The sequence below is a fragment of the Squalius cephalus genome (assembly GCF_949319135.1).
Source record: "Squalius cephalus genome assembly, chromosome: 1".
In the NCBI taxonomy this organism is placed as follows: Eukaryota; Metazoa; Chordata; class Actinopteri; order Cypriniformes; family Leuciscidae; genus Squalius; species Squalius cephalus.
The window spans coordinates 59,880,876-59,897,537 of NC_137122.1; the positions used below are offsets into that span (position 1 = coordinate 59,880,876).

General features: G+C 38.8%; 1 protein-coding gene across 1 annotated transcript in view; it reads right to left on the bottom strand.

Annotated features, from left to right (window-relative positions):
* Window positions 1-2,765: 2,765 nt before the first annotated feature.
* The window catches only part of bahcc1a (BAH domain and coiled-coil containing 1a), a 125,746-nt gene continuing 111,849 nt past the window's right edge, over window positions 2,766-16,662 (bottom strand). Inside the window, exons 23-29 of the mRNA XM_079885228.1 lie at window positions 15,082-15,157; window positions 9,646-9,754; window positions 9,391-9,501; window positions 8,304-8,426; window positions 6,105-7,306; window positions 4,545-4,781; window positions 2,766-3,342 (exon numbers count right to left, since the gene is read on the bottom strand). Coding sequence (XP_079741354.1) covers window positions 3,133-3,342; window positions 4,545-4,781; window positions 6,105-7,306; window positions 8,304-8,426; window positions 9,391-9,501; window positions 9,646-9,754; window positions 15,082-15,157 — 2,068 coding nt within the window. The 3' untranslated portion in view covers window positions 2,766-3,132. The remainder of the gene's footprint in view (window positions 3,343-4,544; window positions 4,782-6,104; window positions 7,307-8,303; window positions 8,427-9,390; window positions 9,502-9,645; window positions 9,755-15,081; window positions 15,158-16,662) is intronic.

Sequence of the window (16,662 nt, forward strand, 5' to 3'; positions counted from 1 at the left end):
ACTGCAGTACACAAGATCCAGGGGGCGGAGTTGGATTCAGATATAAGGGGTGGAGATTGGTAGGTTTGAGGTGGATTTAGGGATCAGGGGGTGGAGATGGGTAGGTTTAGGTATATGTAAGGTGGGAGGAGTTGGATCTGGATCCAACTCCTCCCCCTGGATTTCGTGTTCTGCAGTGAGGACCATCTCAACAAATCGCCTACCCTGCCTTTAATGCAGCAAGTTATCATCTTGACAATAAAAATCCAATGTTGTGTGCCATTTACATTGGGCTTTCTGATCAAATGATGAGCTGAGAAAGAGAGAGTCATTCTTCTGTTTCAGACATAACCGGAAATAAAAGTTGAACGCTTTATATTGTGGGATACATTTGTGGTATACTGCGCATTTTGGCAAATGTGGTACTGTAGGTCATCCAGGTATTCTATACATACTGAAAATGAGGGATGCACGGCCACCATATCGGTATCAGATAATTTTTTTATGTTATCGTTATCGGCCTGATAAGAAAATGTGGCAATGTAGAAATGGATTATTTCCTTCAGCTGAGACACTTCAGATTGCTTGAAATGTGATTGAAATCACTTCAAAAAAGGAAAATACAGTTAAGTGCAACATGACCAGCGTTTGTCTGTCATATCGGCTACATAGAATTAAAATGAGAACGTTATAATAGTGTGTTTGAGACGTGGATTTTGATGGTGAGATTTTGTTTTTTGTAATCAGGCTCTCAAAATTGATATAAAAATTTGGATTTAGATTTATCGGCCAATATATCGGTTATCGGCTTTCAAATATAAAGAATTATCGATTATCGGTATCGGCCAAAATGTCATATTGGTGCATCCCTAGTGAAAATATGCATTCTGTGCACAGTATACACACTTCAGCAGTAAGAGCTCTTCTAAACATAGCCACATATATGCTCTCCTTCAAGGCTCTCTGCTGTGAACAAACGACAAGGCCAAACGTGACCGTGGGGACTTTCTGCTAGTTCATTTGTAAATCTAAACGGATGGGGTAAACGGTCAGGAAACGAGGGGTCAGTGAACGGCGTCACTTCCCCTGCAGGGCCGGGGCAGTTGTTAATGGGGTGGCAAGAGGTGAAGGACTGACTGTAACACATTTAGTGCCACACTTTTGGGTCAAACAGATCCCAGCAAATAAGACATTTTCATCATGATCCATTGGTTTTGTAATGAAACAGTAACACTGCCAATAAATAAACACTAAAACTTGGAAAAAAAAAACAATACATACATAATACTTGAACAATACAGTGAAGATTGCATAATCAGAAATTACCATATTTGGCACAAAAAGAAGAACGCTGTGATTGTGTGAGCCTTTCAAAACAGTGGATGCTCCTTCATGCATGAATGCGATTGTCCCTCACAGTGAAGAATGAGCGCATGGAGGACAGTCTGACTGGACAACAACGTCTCTATGAGCTCCGACAATCCCTCACTTTTAGTGCCCTGACCCTGGGATACTAAGATAAAGAATCAGGTGGATTTCACTGTTAGCACTAGCAGAAAAACCCCGCTTGATGGGTGCTAAATAAAATAAAAATGAGCAAAGAAATATGTAAATACAGTGCAGGATGCATTTGGAAACAAAAGAAATGCATCAGATACAGTAATAACACATGTCGGAATTGTTTTCAGGTTCTTCTGGTATCATATACCAGTGTTTTAGGTGAATCTCACAAATTCGATCAAGATCAAACAAATCGTTGTGTCCAGGCAGACCTTCTGATTTTCATTAAAGTATTATAGTTATGGGAATAACAATCTTCCCACATTACAGCAATGAGAGTTTTAGGGGGAAAATGTGCTTAATGTCACTATGCATCAGTTTAAATGGTCCTAAAATCAGGCTTTGTGTTCATTATGCAAAGCACATTTCTTTATGATTTTGAAGTGAATTATGGCCTGGAAGTTTCTTTATGAGATTCACCCTTTTTACTCTCCTTATTTGTAGACTCAAAAACTGATTAAATTCAATCACTCATTTCAAATTACTACTTGTAATACAATTTTAAAGTGTCAATACTTGTTTCCCTTTGTTTTAGCATTAAAGTGTTGAGTCTGCAAACATAAGCAACAACAAATCGGAGTAAGACATTAGAGGAACAAATGCCCAAAGTGCAGCCGATAAAAGGATGGCGTCCCATCATGTGACCCCTCTCTCTCTCTCTCTCTGAAAGAGAAAACGGGAGTGGGACGGTTCCTCTCTCACTGTATCAGCAGGCCGTGTGCAGTGCAATGCATACAACATCAGTTCACCCTCTCACAACCACTATATCATCCACGTATACAAAAATAAATCAATCAAAACATGGCAAGATAAGCCTCTGTACATTACACTTATATAAAATAGCTTTGAATATTTACATATAGACAACAACAAAAACACACACACACGCACGCACAAAAAACACAAGCAACCTGTCCTGTACAATATACACCTGAATAAAAAGACATGTTAAGAGGTACTGAAGTGTATGGCTTGATAGGAGATAATTCCCTATTTTATATATATATATATATATATATATATATATATATATATATATATATATATATATATATATATATATATATATATATATACACACACATACATACATACATACATACATACATACATATATATATATATATATATATATATATATATATATATATATATATATATATATATATATATACACATAAATGAAATTAATATATTTATACTTATATGTACTTAAATATCCCTGGAATCATGAAAGTGACGTGCGGAGAGCGCCCAACACAACGCCACGGCCTACAACTCAAGGCTCAAGTCTTCATAGTCGTCCGCCATGTTCTCCAAACCAAGAGTTTTGCTTTGGTGATCTAAGATCAGATAAACAAACGGTTCATGGAAAATCAGATCCACAATATGCCCATTAGATAACCTCCCAGAAGAGAATTAGGACCATGGATAAACCGCATTGACTCTGAAGGGTCGTGTAGATGTCTTCCCAGAGTTTATGGGTGTACTTCCAGGTCCTCTGTCAGAGCGTCCAGTGCAGCCCAGCTTCTTATTTCCAATGCATCTCTGACTTTGGACCAAAGAAACTCAGTAGTATCTCGAAGTCCAGTGCTAACAGAGTAGGGACATGCCGTTTGCAGTGAGCAGTTGTCCACTGGTGGGGTCGTAGGTGCCGGCCAGGTAGTACAGGTCATGAAAGCTCCCATCAGCCCTCCTGTTGCGGGTCAATCGCTCGTACTCCTCGCGTGTGACCACCTGGCACTTATGAGAGATTGTCTGGACGTCGTTGTCATCCTCATGGCAGGACTGGTACAAGGCATGCTAGGGAAAAGGAAAAATGAATCATTTCCTTCAACAACAACTCTCAATGTCTGCTAGCATACTATGGCTGCCCCCTATAGTCGATTAAACGTTAGTCGGCCAGGATTTTATTAGTTCGTTAGTCGCAGAAACAAAAGGGAGCTGCGATGTTACGGGGAAAGATTGAGTCCTTGAGGGAATTACAGTTTGTCAGACAGGAAATCAAAACGTCCAAATCATCCATCGACCTCAAATATGGCTTATCATTTGAAACATGTTAGTAGTAGCAACTTTACTTGGCCGCTCGCTCTAATGTTACCCTGGATAAATGTGCGCTATTATTAGGCACATATCCAGGTGTTTTCACAAAGTGAGGAAGCTAAAGGATTAGCACGACACGGAGGTGCCGGCGTGATCACTTGCATTTTTTTCCTGATAACAGCAGAAACACTCAAAATACTCAAAAATACTCATTTTTGGTTATTAGATAAGAGTAATATATCATTTGAAACTTTAAAAGGTCTACTTTTATGTGTGTAGACTCACAATAACAACAAAAACAAACAGGAATGCGCTTTCTGCTGTCTCGATCTCCGTGAACTGGACTGCGTCACAAAACTGAACTAAAACACAGCGTATACTTGCCTCACACTCATTAGAAATATATCTATAGAAAGCTTGAAATGTATACTTTTAAATGAACCAATTCAAATAAAAAATTAATACTCTATATGTAATCGGTATGAAAAGTGCATTTCTCTCTAAAGGCACGTCCACTATCATTGTCAGCTTCATCTTTGCAGCCGACACTGACTCAGAAAACACAAGTTTATTAATCAATAAAAATATCTCTTTACTATTTTTTTAGACACATTCCTAATCATTACTGTTCCAGGTGGTTTGTGGCAAGTTTTATGTGTGGAATAGGCTATATATTACGCCTATTTATATATATATATATATATTTATATATATATTAAAGGCTCATTATGGTTTAGTATTCCCTAAATAGTTAATTAATATAGTTAAGTAAATAAATTATTATAAACGCGTGATTAGTCGACTAATGGCTTAAATGAACGACTACTAGTCGACCAGAAAGATCTTCAGTCGGGGGCAGCCCTAAATACCAGTGTTTCAGTACTCACTGTCAAAACTTAGTTCAAATATTTATAGCATAAGTCCATCATGACTGACAGGCTTCCAGATATCTGGATACTTACTTTGCCATCACGATGTCTCTTGCCTAGCTTGGTCTCTTCAGGGTGATAGAACCACTTGACCTTCACGACCATGCTGTTCTGCCACGACTCCCAGAAACTCTCGATGCAGCCGATCAACGGCAGATGAGGCTGGCCGGTGGAAAGAAACACAGCACAGTCTCCGACCCGAACCACGTCCTTGCCACGCACTATGGCCTTGTAGAAAAGCTTCCGTGCCTTTCCCTTACGTCCACGCCGCTAATGTAATAAAGAGAGCTTCAGAGTTTTGCATATGTTTGGAAATGACAATTTTGTTTGCTTAACCCTCATCCTTCCCTCGCGTTTTGTAACACATCTTTCCCTCGTGGGTCAAAACTTTTTCTATTTTTTATTTAATTTTCTTTTTTTTTTTTACCTTTAAAATACTAGATATGATAAATTAATAATAAATAAATAGTAATGTAAGCACATTCCTCACATTCTTTCAACTTAAATTCAAAATAACTCACAGTTTCATGCATAATCCTTTTAATTCAGCTCAAAATATCTTACATGCATACTGTCTTTGCTGACCTCTTGTGGGAAAAAATAATAACAACATGATATTTCATGACTCTAGCCACTAGATGGTCTTGTAGCTCTATAAGGAGCAAATGAGCTGTTTCCGCTGGGTCCTAAAATCATTTCTTCAGTATGCATTCAGATACATATGTAGACATTATAAAATGATTTTTACAAAATGATTTGCAGGTCAAAAAGACCCAAGGGAAGGATGATGGTGAAGTTTACAGGAATGAGATGGAAAATATAATGATTGTTTCCAACCAGGCCCATCTGCTATTGTTTGCGGTATAGTTAACCACCCACTGGTTAGAAACTCACACCATTGGTTGAGCCTAGACCATATGCATTTTAACTATAATGGTAAGTACCAAACCACAAGACTATGCACATTAAAGGAACACGCCGACTTTTTGGGACTTTAGCTTATTCACCGTATCCCCCAGAGTTAGATAATAGATAAGTGCCTTAACTTTGTCTGACGCACCCACCGCTAGCCTAGCTTAGCACAAAGACACGAGGTAAACGGCTCCAGCTAGCATACTGCTCCCAATAAGTGACAACATAACGGAAACATTTTCCTATTTACATGTTGTGATTTGTAAAGTCACAGCGTGTACAAATAACAAGGTCACATGAGACACAGCCATCTTCTAACCGTAAACATACTGGGAACTATATTCTCAGAAGGCGAAGCACTGGGAGGAGTGATTTGCTCACAGCACCTGAGAAGCCCTGTGGTGAGGAGCAGAGAGTATTTTGTATTTTTTCACTTATTGGGAGCAGTATGCTAGCTGGAGCCATTTACCTCCAGTCTTTGTGCTAAGCTAGGCTAGCGGTGAGTACCAAAGAGAGACAGAATACGGCACGCACAGAGATGAGAAGGGTATGTATGGACTTATCTAACTCTGGGAGATACGGTGAATCAGCTAAAGTCCCAAAAAGTCGGCGTGTTCCTTTAACCTGGAGTAGGTTAACAAAGCAGGGATAGAAGCTGTTATCTTTTCAATAAGGACTCACTTGTGTGGGGTTTCCTGACCACCTCCACAGCTGTCTAGATGGCAGGATTGGTGACACTCTGGGCTTGGTCTGGTCGGCTAGAAGCCGTTGCCTCTTAACCAGATCTTTGGAGGATTTCGAGTGTGAACTGGGACAGTCTTTCCTCTTCAGTGGCTTGCCGCTAGCACTGTGGTTGCTATGCCCTTCTTTGGCAGTGGACACGGCCACAGCTTTGGCCACAAAGGAGTGTCGTACGGGTCCCACTGGGGGTTCAGGCGTCTGGAGCAATGAATGATGGGGGGTCAGGCAACTCTGGAGGAGCAACGTTGAGGTTTCCTCATCCTCCGAGCTGTAAGAAGAGTCGTTTTCAGAAGAGCACAAACTGGAGCTCGAAAGAGAGCCTGAGCTGGAGGAGCTGGAGGAACCGGAGGAAGACGAGGAGACTGAGATGCGTGATAGAAATTGACCAGCTGTTCTCAAACCTCCAGAAGCAGAAGCAAGTCCTGCCCTCGTCTTCACATCTTCCTCTTCCTCGTCCATGTCCGAGTAAGAGCTTTGGCAGTCTCTGTGGCAGCCAATGTTCAAGTCTCCATACTCAATGGGTATTGATGGCGAAGGCTTCCTCTGGACTGATGTCCCTTTCAGCAGGAGCTCTGCTCTTGATCCGTCACCTTTCCTATTGTCTTTGACCAGCAGAACTGGGTGTGAATATGCCTCTGCCCTGGGAAGACCACCTACACCATTGGAGCCAAATCCTGAGGCTCCCAGCAACAGGAGAGCCTTACCATTCTTGGTCTTTGGAGATGTTACTCCCTCATGGTCCAATTTGACTAGAAACTCTGCTTTCTTGCCCCGAGGTGGTGCTGGCTCCTCAATCCTCTTCTTCTGACCATAAGAGGTGTTCTTGCCCTCTAGTGAAATCCCGGATATCTGACTACCAAAGGATGAATAACCGTTAGCTATGCTGCTGAAGGAGTCTACCTCAAAAGAGCTACTGCTAAAGAGGCCTTTGGTTGGGGTCGTCATGGATAATGAAGGTCGGGAGGATGTTTCCATCACCCTGCCTTTCAAGGCCTTCTTCGAAGAGGAGCCATTGAGCTGGAAAATGTTAACAGGGATTCTCTTCCTGGGTGCAGCCATTGACGGCCATGTAATAGCAGATGTTGAGCTCTTGGCTACACTGTCTGAGAGAGACTTCTTTAGCCCAGAACCTTTAGGCCTCCCTGTAAAGAAATAAACGTCTACAGTAAACCCTAGGTTGATCAACATTCAGAGTCTTAAGGCCCGCTCACACCAAGAACACTATATTCATGTCCACACCAACGAACGATAACAGTCTTTTTATTCTAAGCACGCGCGCGCTGTGAAAATGTATGACCTGCTGCTGCTTTAGGTTACACAAAAACATCAAAAGGAAAATAGGCGCTTTTGGGCACACAATATCCTTAAAAGACGGGAGGAGTTGGGAGAATTCGTCACTCTGATTAGAGAGTTGTTGTCTTTCGAATGAATCAATGTCAGTTTGTTGCACTTACACGTCTTTTACCAGCAGATGTATGTCAGCATACTACGTTTCATTCTCACTAAGTTCATCTAAACAGATTAGATCGATTAGACTAGACTAGCTAGATTCACTTACAGTGAATTTAGCTGACGAAGTCAATAGTGGAATAAAAACAACGCTAGCCTGCATAATGATCTCATTGTTAATACTTCTCACCATTTATTCCAAGGGTACGACCGATTACTTTCCATGCATCCATTTTTTTAAACGTATCATTGAAAAGGCGTCATTTGACTTGTCAAACAGTGGCGGATTTTTGGCGATTAACTTCTCCACAATGTCGTCTGCCATTTTAAATGCCCGTGGATTCTGATTGGCTGTCAGTGTTTTATCGTTTGACAGCTGTAAAAACAAAATTGTTCTGAAAGTAATCACAACGATATCATTCCTCATATCTTTATCATTATAGCTGTGGCGTGAACTCTGCTATTCTTTAATATGGAGTAATATGGGTTTTTAGAACTATATCTTTATCGTCATCTTTATCGTTATTGCCCTTGGTGTGAATGGGCCTTTAGACAGCATTCTAAGGGCATTATAGGCACATTTGGAAAGCTGTCTATAGATAGGCAGATCACTAGGGTTTGAGGCAAAGCGATAGAGTGAAATATGTTCTCTGTTGGTTTATTGTAGAGAGAACAGGCCGAGAGTCATACCTGGTCTTCTGACTGGCTTATCCTGAGCTTTGAATCTGTCTGTTCTTGCCATCCTGCTTCCTTGCATGGAGATATTTTTGCCGAGCTGTCCCTTAGGGACAAGCACAGGACTCGACTCAGTGCCTGAAAGAGCAAAGGAGGTGTCATTTTATTTTTGAAGCTTGTTACAATGCTATGTTAAATATATGTGAATTCAACGATAAAAGCTCTGTTTCAAATCCTAGTTTCCGAGCTAGACAGCCTTTTAAGGCACCACAGGTGAAAGTAGGCAGCTTAGCTTCTACGATACCACGTTTTGGCCAAAACCTAAGGCAACATGTATTTATTAATGCCACACTCTTTTGGAATCAAATGTGAGTTTTAGTCATATCTCTTGTGCAATTTATATGAAAAGTGATATTTTTGTGAATGGCTGTTAACAAGGTCGCTGACTAAATTGTTTTCAATCAATTACTTGTTAAATGTTTTCTACTTAGAAGTGGTTTGGTGCTGTTCAACTGGTGACAGAATGGTTGGGAGGAGCATGAAGAATCGTTTTTACACGTGAATCGGCACCTCTGAGTCTAGACATTAAATTCATTGAAAGTCTTTGGGATGTGCTGGAGGAGACTTTACACAGTGCTGGACTCTTGCATTGTCAATACAAGATATTGACCAGAAATGTATGCACCTCTTGATGGAAATAACATCACAACATTTATTTTCATTTATTTCTGTTAAGGTTTGCACTCAAATGTGCCAATTGATTTGTGAAAATGATTCTTCATGCTCCTTCCAACCATTCCTTCACAATCTGAGCCTGATGAATCTTGACATTGTCCTCCTGGATATATGGCCTTGATGTGTCTTCCTACATGGTTGTTTAAGAAATGAAAAGCTACTGGCCGGGAAGTGTATCTACAAAGGAAAGCATGGTCTCTTTAATGGAGCTGGTTGACTTTGCTGATGAAGTTATTCATCACCCAACCATCACGCATATGGTAAGTTTGTCTTTTCTGCAGGATGTTGCCTGTGTAGACAGAGCTAGCTCACTATGATTTAGAAAAGGTTTTTAAAACAGAGCAAATGACCGATTAGTGGGACCTACATTGGATTTGATATCCGGGAGGAAGAAAGCGAATATTAGAGAGAGAGATCCACCCTCTGTCTCCATCATCAAACTCCACCATAACCCCACCGGGTTTACCTTCATCACCACCTAGAACACCAGCAGAACCAGTTAATGTACTAGAATCACTTTACAGTAGTTCTTTAACCTTTGTTTGAATGATTCAAACAAACACTCACATATATAAATCTGAAATGATTATAAGGACAGGGTAAAACAGTATCTGTGTCTCACCCCTTCGCACATATCCCGGGTAAAGACAACGCGAGCGCTCACTCCAGTAAGCACACACTCTAGTCCCTTCTGTTAGCACAGTCTCGCTGTCAGGGCGTACGTCCAGTACCTAACACACACACACACAGGAACAAACTTCTGTCAGGCAATGCCAGTGAAAGTGGTTTTGGACTCCCAAGATGATAAATGACACACACACACACACACACACACACACACAGAAGTCAATCAGTGAGCCCTTATGAAAGCGGCACTTATCTCATGCCAGCGTGTTCGGGCTGAAAGCCACGGAAGCGGAGGTGCGGTAAACACTAAACTTGCTGAGTAATAATGAGGAGTGTGTGAATGGTGCGACTGTGATTGCAGGTTTGCAGCGTTTCTCTGTCTAACAGAGCGCCCAGATCCCTCCATTCAGCTCAAACCCCCTTTCAGGTTTCTTTAATTTACTGTTGCCATGGTAACAGGCTCTGTGTCTGACTGATGGGATGTGAAGCTGGAAGGGTGTGTGTGTGTAAGATTGGTGTCAAAGGTACATGGAGGATTGAAGTTCAGTGTAATTAGAGACAGCTGCTGTAGACCGTTTACACAATGAAACAGCTGGATTACACAAGTGTGTGAGTGTGTGTGTGTGTGTAGAGTAGCAAATAGGAATATGAACAATTTAGAAGGAAGCGGTAACAATAGGAAATGTTTGAGTGGAGTTGATACAGTACACTACTGATGAAGAGTTCAATGAAGAGTAAAATGGCTGATTAATTAACAAACGGTTTCAGTTTTAAAAAAAAATAGTGATTTTTGTGTAAATACAAAAAATTGGCATTTTTTTGTTTGTCTAATTTTCTAACAAACTTTATTCAGGGTTCATACAGACACTGTTAAATGAAATTCCAGGCCTATTAAAGCACTACTTTTTTTAGTTTTCAAGGCCTACAATCAGAGATCGCACTTATAAAACAATATCTTTATTTTTAAGTTTTAGTTTTTTTACTCATATTGCAGATATAAGGCATCCAAAATGCAACTTATTATATTACTTATAATTAATATATATTAAATACAGTTTATAATGGCTTTTATTGTTCATTGTTGTTACTTCATATCCAGAAACAGTATGTCTTCTCTGGGTTATCAGACGGGCAGCCGAGTTAACTTTGCATGAAAAGATTATATTCGTTTTTTCGAAAAAATTCAACTATTTCATATTGTATGTAAATAAGTATATCATAATATAAGTATATAAGTATACCTCTTCATAAATATGGCTGTTTTCAAGGGTTCTCCAGGACTTTCAAGTCAAATTCAAGTACTTTAAGCACCTTGTACGAACCCTGTTTATTGCATCATACAGTGTACAGTATATATACATATATATACACGTATATATATATACACACGTGTGTGTGTGTGTGTGTGTGTGTATATATATATATATATATATATATCATGCATGATTGCTAAAGGATGTTGAGCATGAATTCAATAAGTGCCAATATTATATTGTGCATTTTATCATGGCAAGTAGACTGTATTGACTAATCAGGTTTCAGGACAGTAACTATCCATTTTATCATAGTATATTTAAAAAAAAAAAATACGGGTCAACCTCTATCTAGTCTATCTAGTAAATGAAAATGTGTACTAAGTCAATGTTTTGTGTCAGTGCCACTGATCCTTGTGCAAGATGTTATTAGAAATGTGGAAAACAAGCGAGTCAACACCACTGATCTCTACCAACACAAACACACGAGCCAGAAGGAAAGAGGTTACAAGCTAAACTGAACAGACGCCAGGAATGCACTGCGGTTCACACTATATAATTACACTCCATTGGCTTAGATTAGCAACAATGTTGTTATAACCTGTGAAACTAACATTGAGGGAGAACAGCCAATGCATTCAGAAACATCTAGATGGAGCAAAGCTGAATGGGACAGAACCCAGTTTCTGAAAAATGTTTTTAACACTCAGTCTTATCGCCAGTCAATCCATAAAGTTGACTATGACTGTTTTCAAGCAGGTTTCCCACCTAAGTGATGACAGAATTTTCAATTTTCACTATAACTCTCAGTGCCAGGTTAGCGCAAACCCTCTTTTGGTAAAAAAAATTCTGTGACGATTTACTAAAGACTGAAAAAGCATTAAGACAGTTTTTTTTGCAGCTGACCTTATTGCATATGCATTTGTAGGAGTTTCCCTTTCAGACGCAAAATTTATGGGAGGAGAGTATTCAAATAAATCACGCAAGGTGATTTACTGAGGTTTGTGCTCGTCAATTTACAGGTGTTTGCGCTATTATTTACCGCCCAAAAAAGCACGTCTTAAACCAGACGCTAAATGGTAGATTGTGTTGGTCATTATGGAAATGATTTTTTAATTTGAGTGTAAGTCAGTGGATCACGAGGAGAACTTTACACTCACAACGGCACTTTTTTAAAATTGCTTTCTCACGCTAATTTGCCCTGTTTAGTAAATCAGGCCCTTAAAGGGGTGGTTGATTATGATTTCACTTTTCTAACTTTAGTTAGTGTGTAATGTTGCTGTTTGAGCATAAACAACATCTGCAGAGTTACAACGCTCAAAGTTCAAAGCAAAGGGAGATATTTGATTTTACAGAAATCACATTTTAAGGACTACAACAAACGGCTGGTAGAGACTACAGGACATTCCTCCTGGGTTAGTGACATCACCAACCCTAAAATTTACATAAACCCCGCCCCCAGAACACAATTTATAGATGATCAAGACAGAATATGCTAATCAATGACTAGAAGATAACTACACATAAGCTTCATAAACTCATCAACTAACCATTCAGAAATGTCCTGTTGCTTCTACATGTTGTCTTTTCTTCTTGAGTCTCTCCATCATTGTCTGAATCTGGTTTGAACATTAAAGGCTAAAAGTTTTAGAAATGTTCAGTGCATGTGTGTGTGAGTGCAAGCTGTTGAAGCTCCGCCCTCTGTGCCGGGAGCAGCAGCTCATTTGCATTTAAAGGATCAGACACAAAACGGTGCGTTTTTGCTCACCCTCAAAAATTGGCAATTTTAACATGCTATAAAAATATTTGTGGGGTATTTTGAGCTAAAACTTCACACACACACTCTGGGGACATCAGAGACTTATTTTACATCTTGTGAAAAGGGCATTATACCACCCCTTTAAAGTGTTAAAATGAAATACTCACAACGCAAAATGCTGAAGACAGTTTAACGATCAGTTTTCTGTATGTGCATACTATATTTCACCAACAATTATAAAGTATGGCATTTAAAATGCACTGAGAGTACAGCCACTTATACTGGCGGCTGTTGAGGGAAAAGTCAATTTGCCCTCCTGGCATTTTATAGAGGTTTTCTGTGGGATTTCATATGTTGTGATAAAAAGATATGAAGGTGCTGGAAAGGCCCAGTGCTCACTGAATAAAGATGTGTGTGTGTGTGCAGGCGTCTGGAGGAGGTGGATTGGACTGTGTTTTGGCTGCTAAATAGTGACAGATGCTCCTCACCCATTTTAAACAGGATGCACTTTTCATTAACGGGGTAAAAGAACAAGTGGTCAGTAAAAGGAGAGTCTTAAACATCTGAAAACATTAATCTTACCCTCTCAAATTGATTTCATGTTAATGTTATATGAGGTTTGCAATAGTTGCAGTCCTGTTACTAAATTTTATTTGTGTGATTGTCTAGAAATAAACATATAAATAAAGAAAATATGTAATGATAATAAATGGAAAGCTCCATTTATTATTATTAACACTTACTTTTTTAAGTTGAAACAACAATTATTATTATTTTTTTTTACAGTGAAACAGTTACTTGTTACCCATTCTGGTAACAAGTAACTGTTTCACTGTAAAAAAAAAAAATAATAATTGTTGTTTCAACTTAAAAAAGTAAGTGTTAAAATTTTAGGTTTAGTCAACTCAAATATTCAAGTTGTATGGAAGCTTGTTTCCGCCACAGAATAAAAAATAAAAAAGGTAATTGCTGACTTTTTATTTCACAATTCTGACTTTTTCTCTCACAATAGCGAGTTTATGTCTCGCAATTCTGATTGATATCTTGCATTTCTGAGAAAAAAGTCAGAATTGTGAGATGTAAACTCGCAATTGTGAGATAAAAAGTCGCAATTATCTTTTACAATGTTTTATTCTGTGGCGGAAACAAGCTTCCATTAAGTTGTCACTTAGTACAACTTCACATTTCAAGTTGACTAAACTTAAAATTAAGGCAGCATGAACACTTACTTTTTTAAGTTGAATTTTACAGTGTTGTGAATGTAGTTTAAATTAATACGGGCTGTAAAAAGTGAAGAACAAATGGAATGAGTTTATTTAGACTGTTTTCTTGCAATGAAATTAATATCAGTTGGACATTATTTGGGGCATTATTTTAAGTATTTAAAACATTGATCTCACCCTCTAAATGTATTTCATGCTAATGTTATATGAGGTGTGCAATAGTTGCAGCCCTGTTACTAAATTTGATTTGAGTAATTGTCTAGAAATAAACATAAGTAAAGATAATATGTAATGATAATAATGAAAAACTCTATACCAGAATGGGTAACCAGTAACCGTTTCACTGTAAACATAACTTGTAGTGACAACTTGAATATTTGAGTTGACTACACTTAAAATTTTAAGGCAGCACGAACACTTACTTTTTTAAGTTGGAACAACAAGTTATGTTTACAGTGAAACGGTTACTTGTTACCCATTCTGATAGTTGAAAACATTTTTTTACAGTGTTGAGAATGTAGTTTAAATTAAATCGTTTGTAATACATTTTCTCAAAGAGAATTTTTTAAATATTTATTTTTCTTACAGTAAATAAGCAGCAAGAGTGATTGAGATTGAGGAATGTAGTTAACAACAATACCTGTAAAAGTTAAGAACAAATGGAACGAGTTTATTTAGACTGTTTTCATGCAATGAAATTAATATCAGTTGGACATTATTTGGGGCATTATTTTAAGCATTTAAAACTAGCTACTTTTCATGCTAGGTTAATTTCATTTGATATAAAAATCTAATAATCAATACATCATCAAAAACATGGCATTTATCCCTATAAAGCTATTAAGAAATTTTTTAAAAAAGTAATATGTCACCAAAGTGTACCGTATTTGTGTAAAGTGTATTGTGTGTCGTTAATGTGTGTACATGTACCTGCAGTCATGTCTGTGGAGAAGGTGTGAACGGGTAGAGCTTGATGTGGTGTGAAGAAAACTGAAGCAAAAGGTGTGCTGGAAACAGGACTTCAGGAAATTGTGTTGTGTATAGGGATCTCAGGAAAGAAGATATTGTTCTGTGTTGCTCTTTAATGGAAAAGGGGATTTTGCAGGATGTGGTGTGTGTGTGTGTGTGTGTGTGTGTCCTGAGAGGCCAAAGCTCAAAGCGTAGGCAGGTTTGTTTGCTGTAAGTGGGAAACTCACGGCTTCCTGCAAGAGCTGCTCCAGGGAGTAGATTCTGGGTCGGTTTCCTCGCTCCCTGTCGATAACAATACTGTAGCTGGAGAGAGAGAGAGAGAGAGAGAGAGAGAGAGAGAGAGAGAGAGAGAGAGAGAGAGAGAGAGAGAGAGAGAGAGAGAGAGAGAGAGAGAGAGAGAGAGAGAGAGAGAGAGTACAAACGAGTTATTTTCAGCGCTGTGTGTAATGCTTGGCCGTCCGTGTCAAACTCCTACGGAGGGCTCACTTTCATTGGCTGTGACTGATTCTCTTCAGCAACACTTCTACTGCTGAACACAGGGCTTAAGGGAAGTGATGTTGACTTGTGCAAGCAACTAAGGACTGTGGGAAACCAGTGGGAGATGATCACTGCTCATTTAACTGTGGTAGTGAGCATAATCCTATTGAAGTAACGTTAATCAAAACAACAACAGGGGTTTGCGATAGGTGCGATACATACCGTAACTAGTATTCACAAAGTAACTTACTACACATCCCCCACCCCTCGCATGTTCCTTGGTTAAATATTGTACTTTATCACACGGCTCTGTGGAATACTTGATTCTGATTGGTCAATAGTCAATATTTTGTGTACGTTATTAAATTATGTCATCCAGTATTGTGGACTCGCTCTCTCTTGTTTCATACAAACGCAGCTACTGCCATTTTGTGACTATTGTTTTGTACACTGTTGGATTATAAGATACTCGGATCAATATCTCGTGTCTAAATATTTACTTACGTGGCAAGTAGCCGTGTAATAAGCGGGATAATGTACATCTAGCTGGTTGTTATCTCAGAATAAACCCCTTCAGGCTGATGAAGACCCCGACGCGAATCACTCAGTCGGGGGTTTATTCTAATAACAACCGACTGGATCATACCCCTTATTACACACAGTTGAATACTTGAATTAATGGTAAAAGGGATTCTTCACCCAAAAATCTAAATTTCTCTCATCGTTCACTCTCCATAATGCCATCCCAAATGTATATGACTTTCATCTGTGAAACACAAACAGAGATTTTTAGAAAAAGTAATCTATAGATTACTACTACAGATAGTAATCTATCTATATAGATTATTAGTAATCTATAATAATCTATATAAGTAATCTATATCTATATCTGTGATTCCATATAGTGCAAGTCGACGGGACCCTCACAAGTTTCAGCGTGTGCTTCAGAAACCACACAAAGTGAACACAACAGTAATCCATACGACCCCAGTTGATGAATCAGTGTCTTCTGAAGTGAAACTATAGGTTTGTGTAAGTAAAATATGAATATATCGCTTCTGGCTAACTTTCAAACGCAGGTTCATGAGTTCTCGCTTGACGTATACGTTGTGAAACGTACAAGAAGTGACGGTCATCTGTGTTTCGACAATACTTTTTGCGCGAGTTACACAAAGTTCTTACAGCCATGCATGACAGATGGCTGGAAGTTTTTTTAAAAAGTATAAAATATTAGTATGTTTCTCATGCACATCGTTTCACTTCAGAAGACATTGATTCACCAACTGGACTACACCGTGTGGTGTTTGAAGCGTCAACTTTAGAGTACTCTT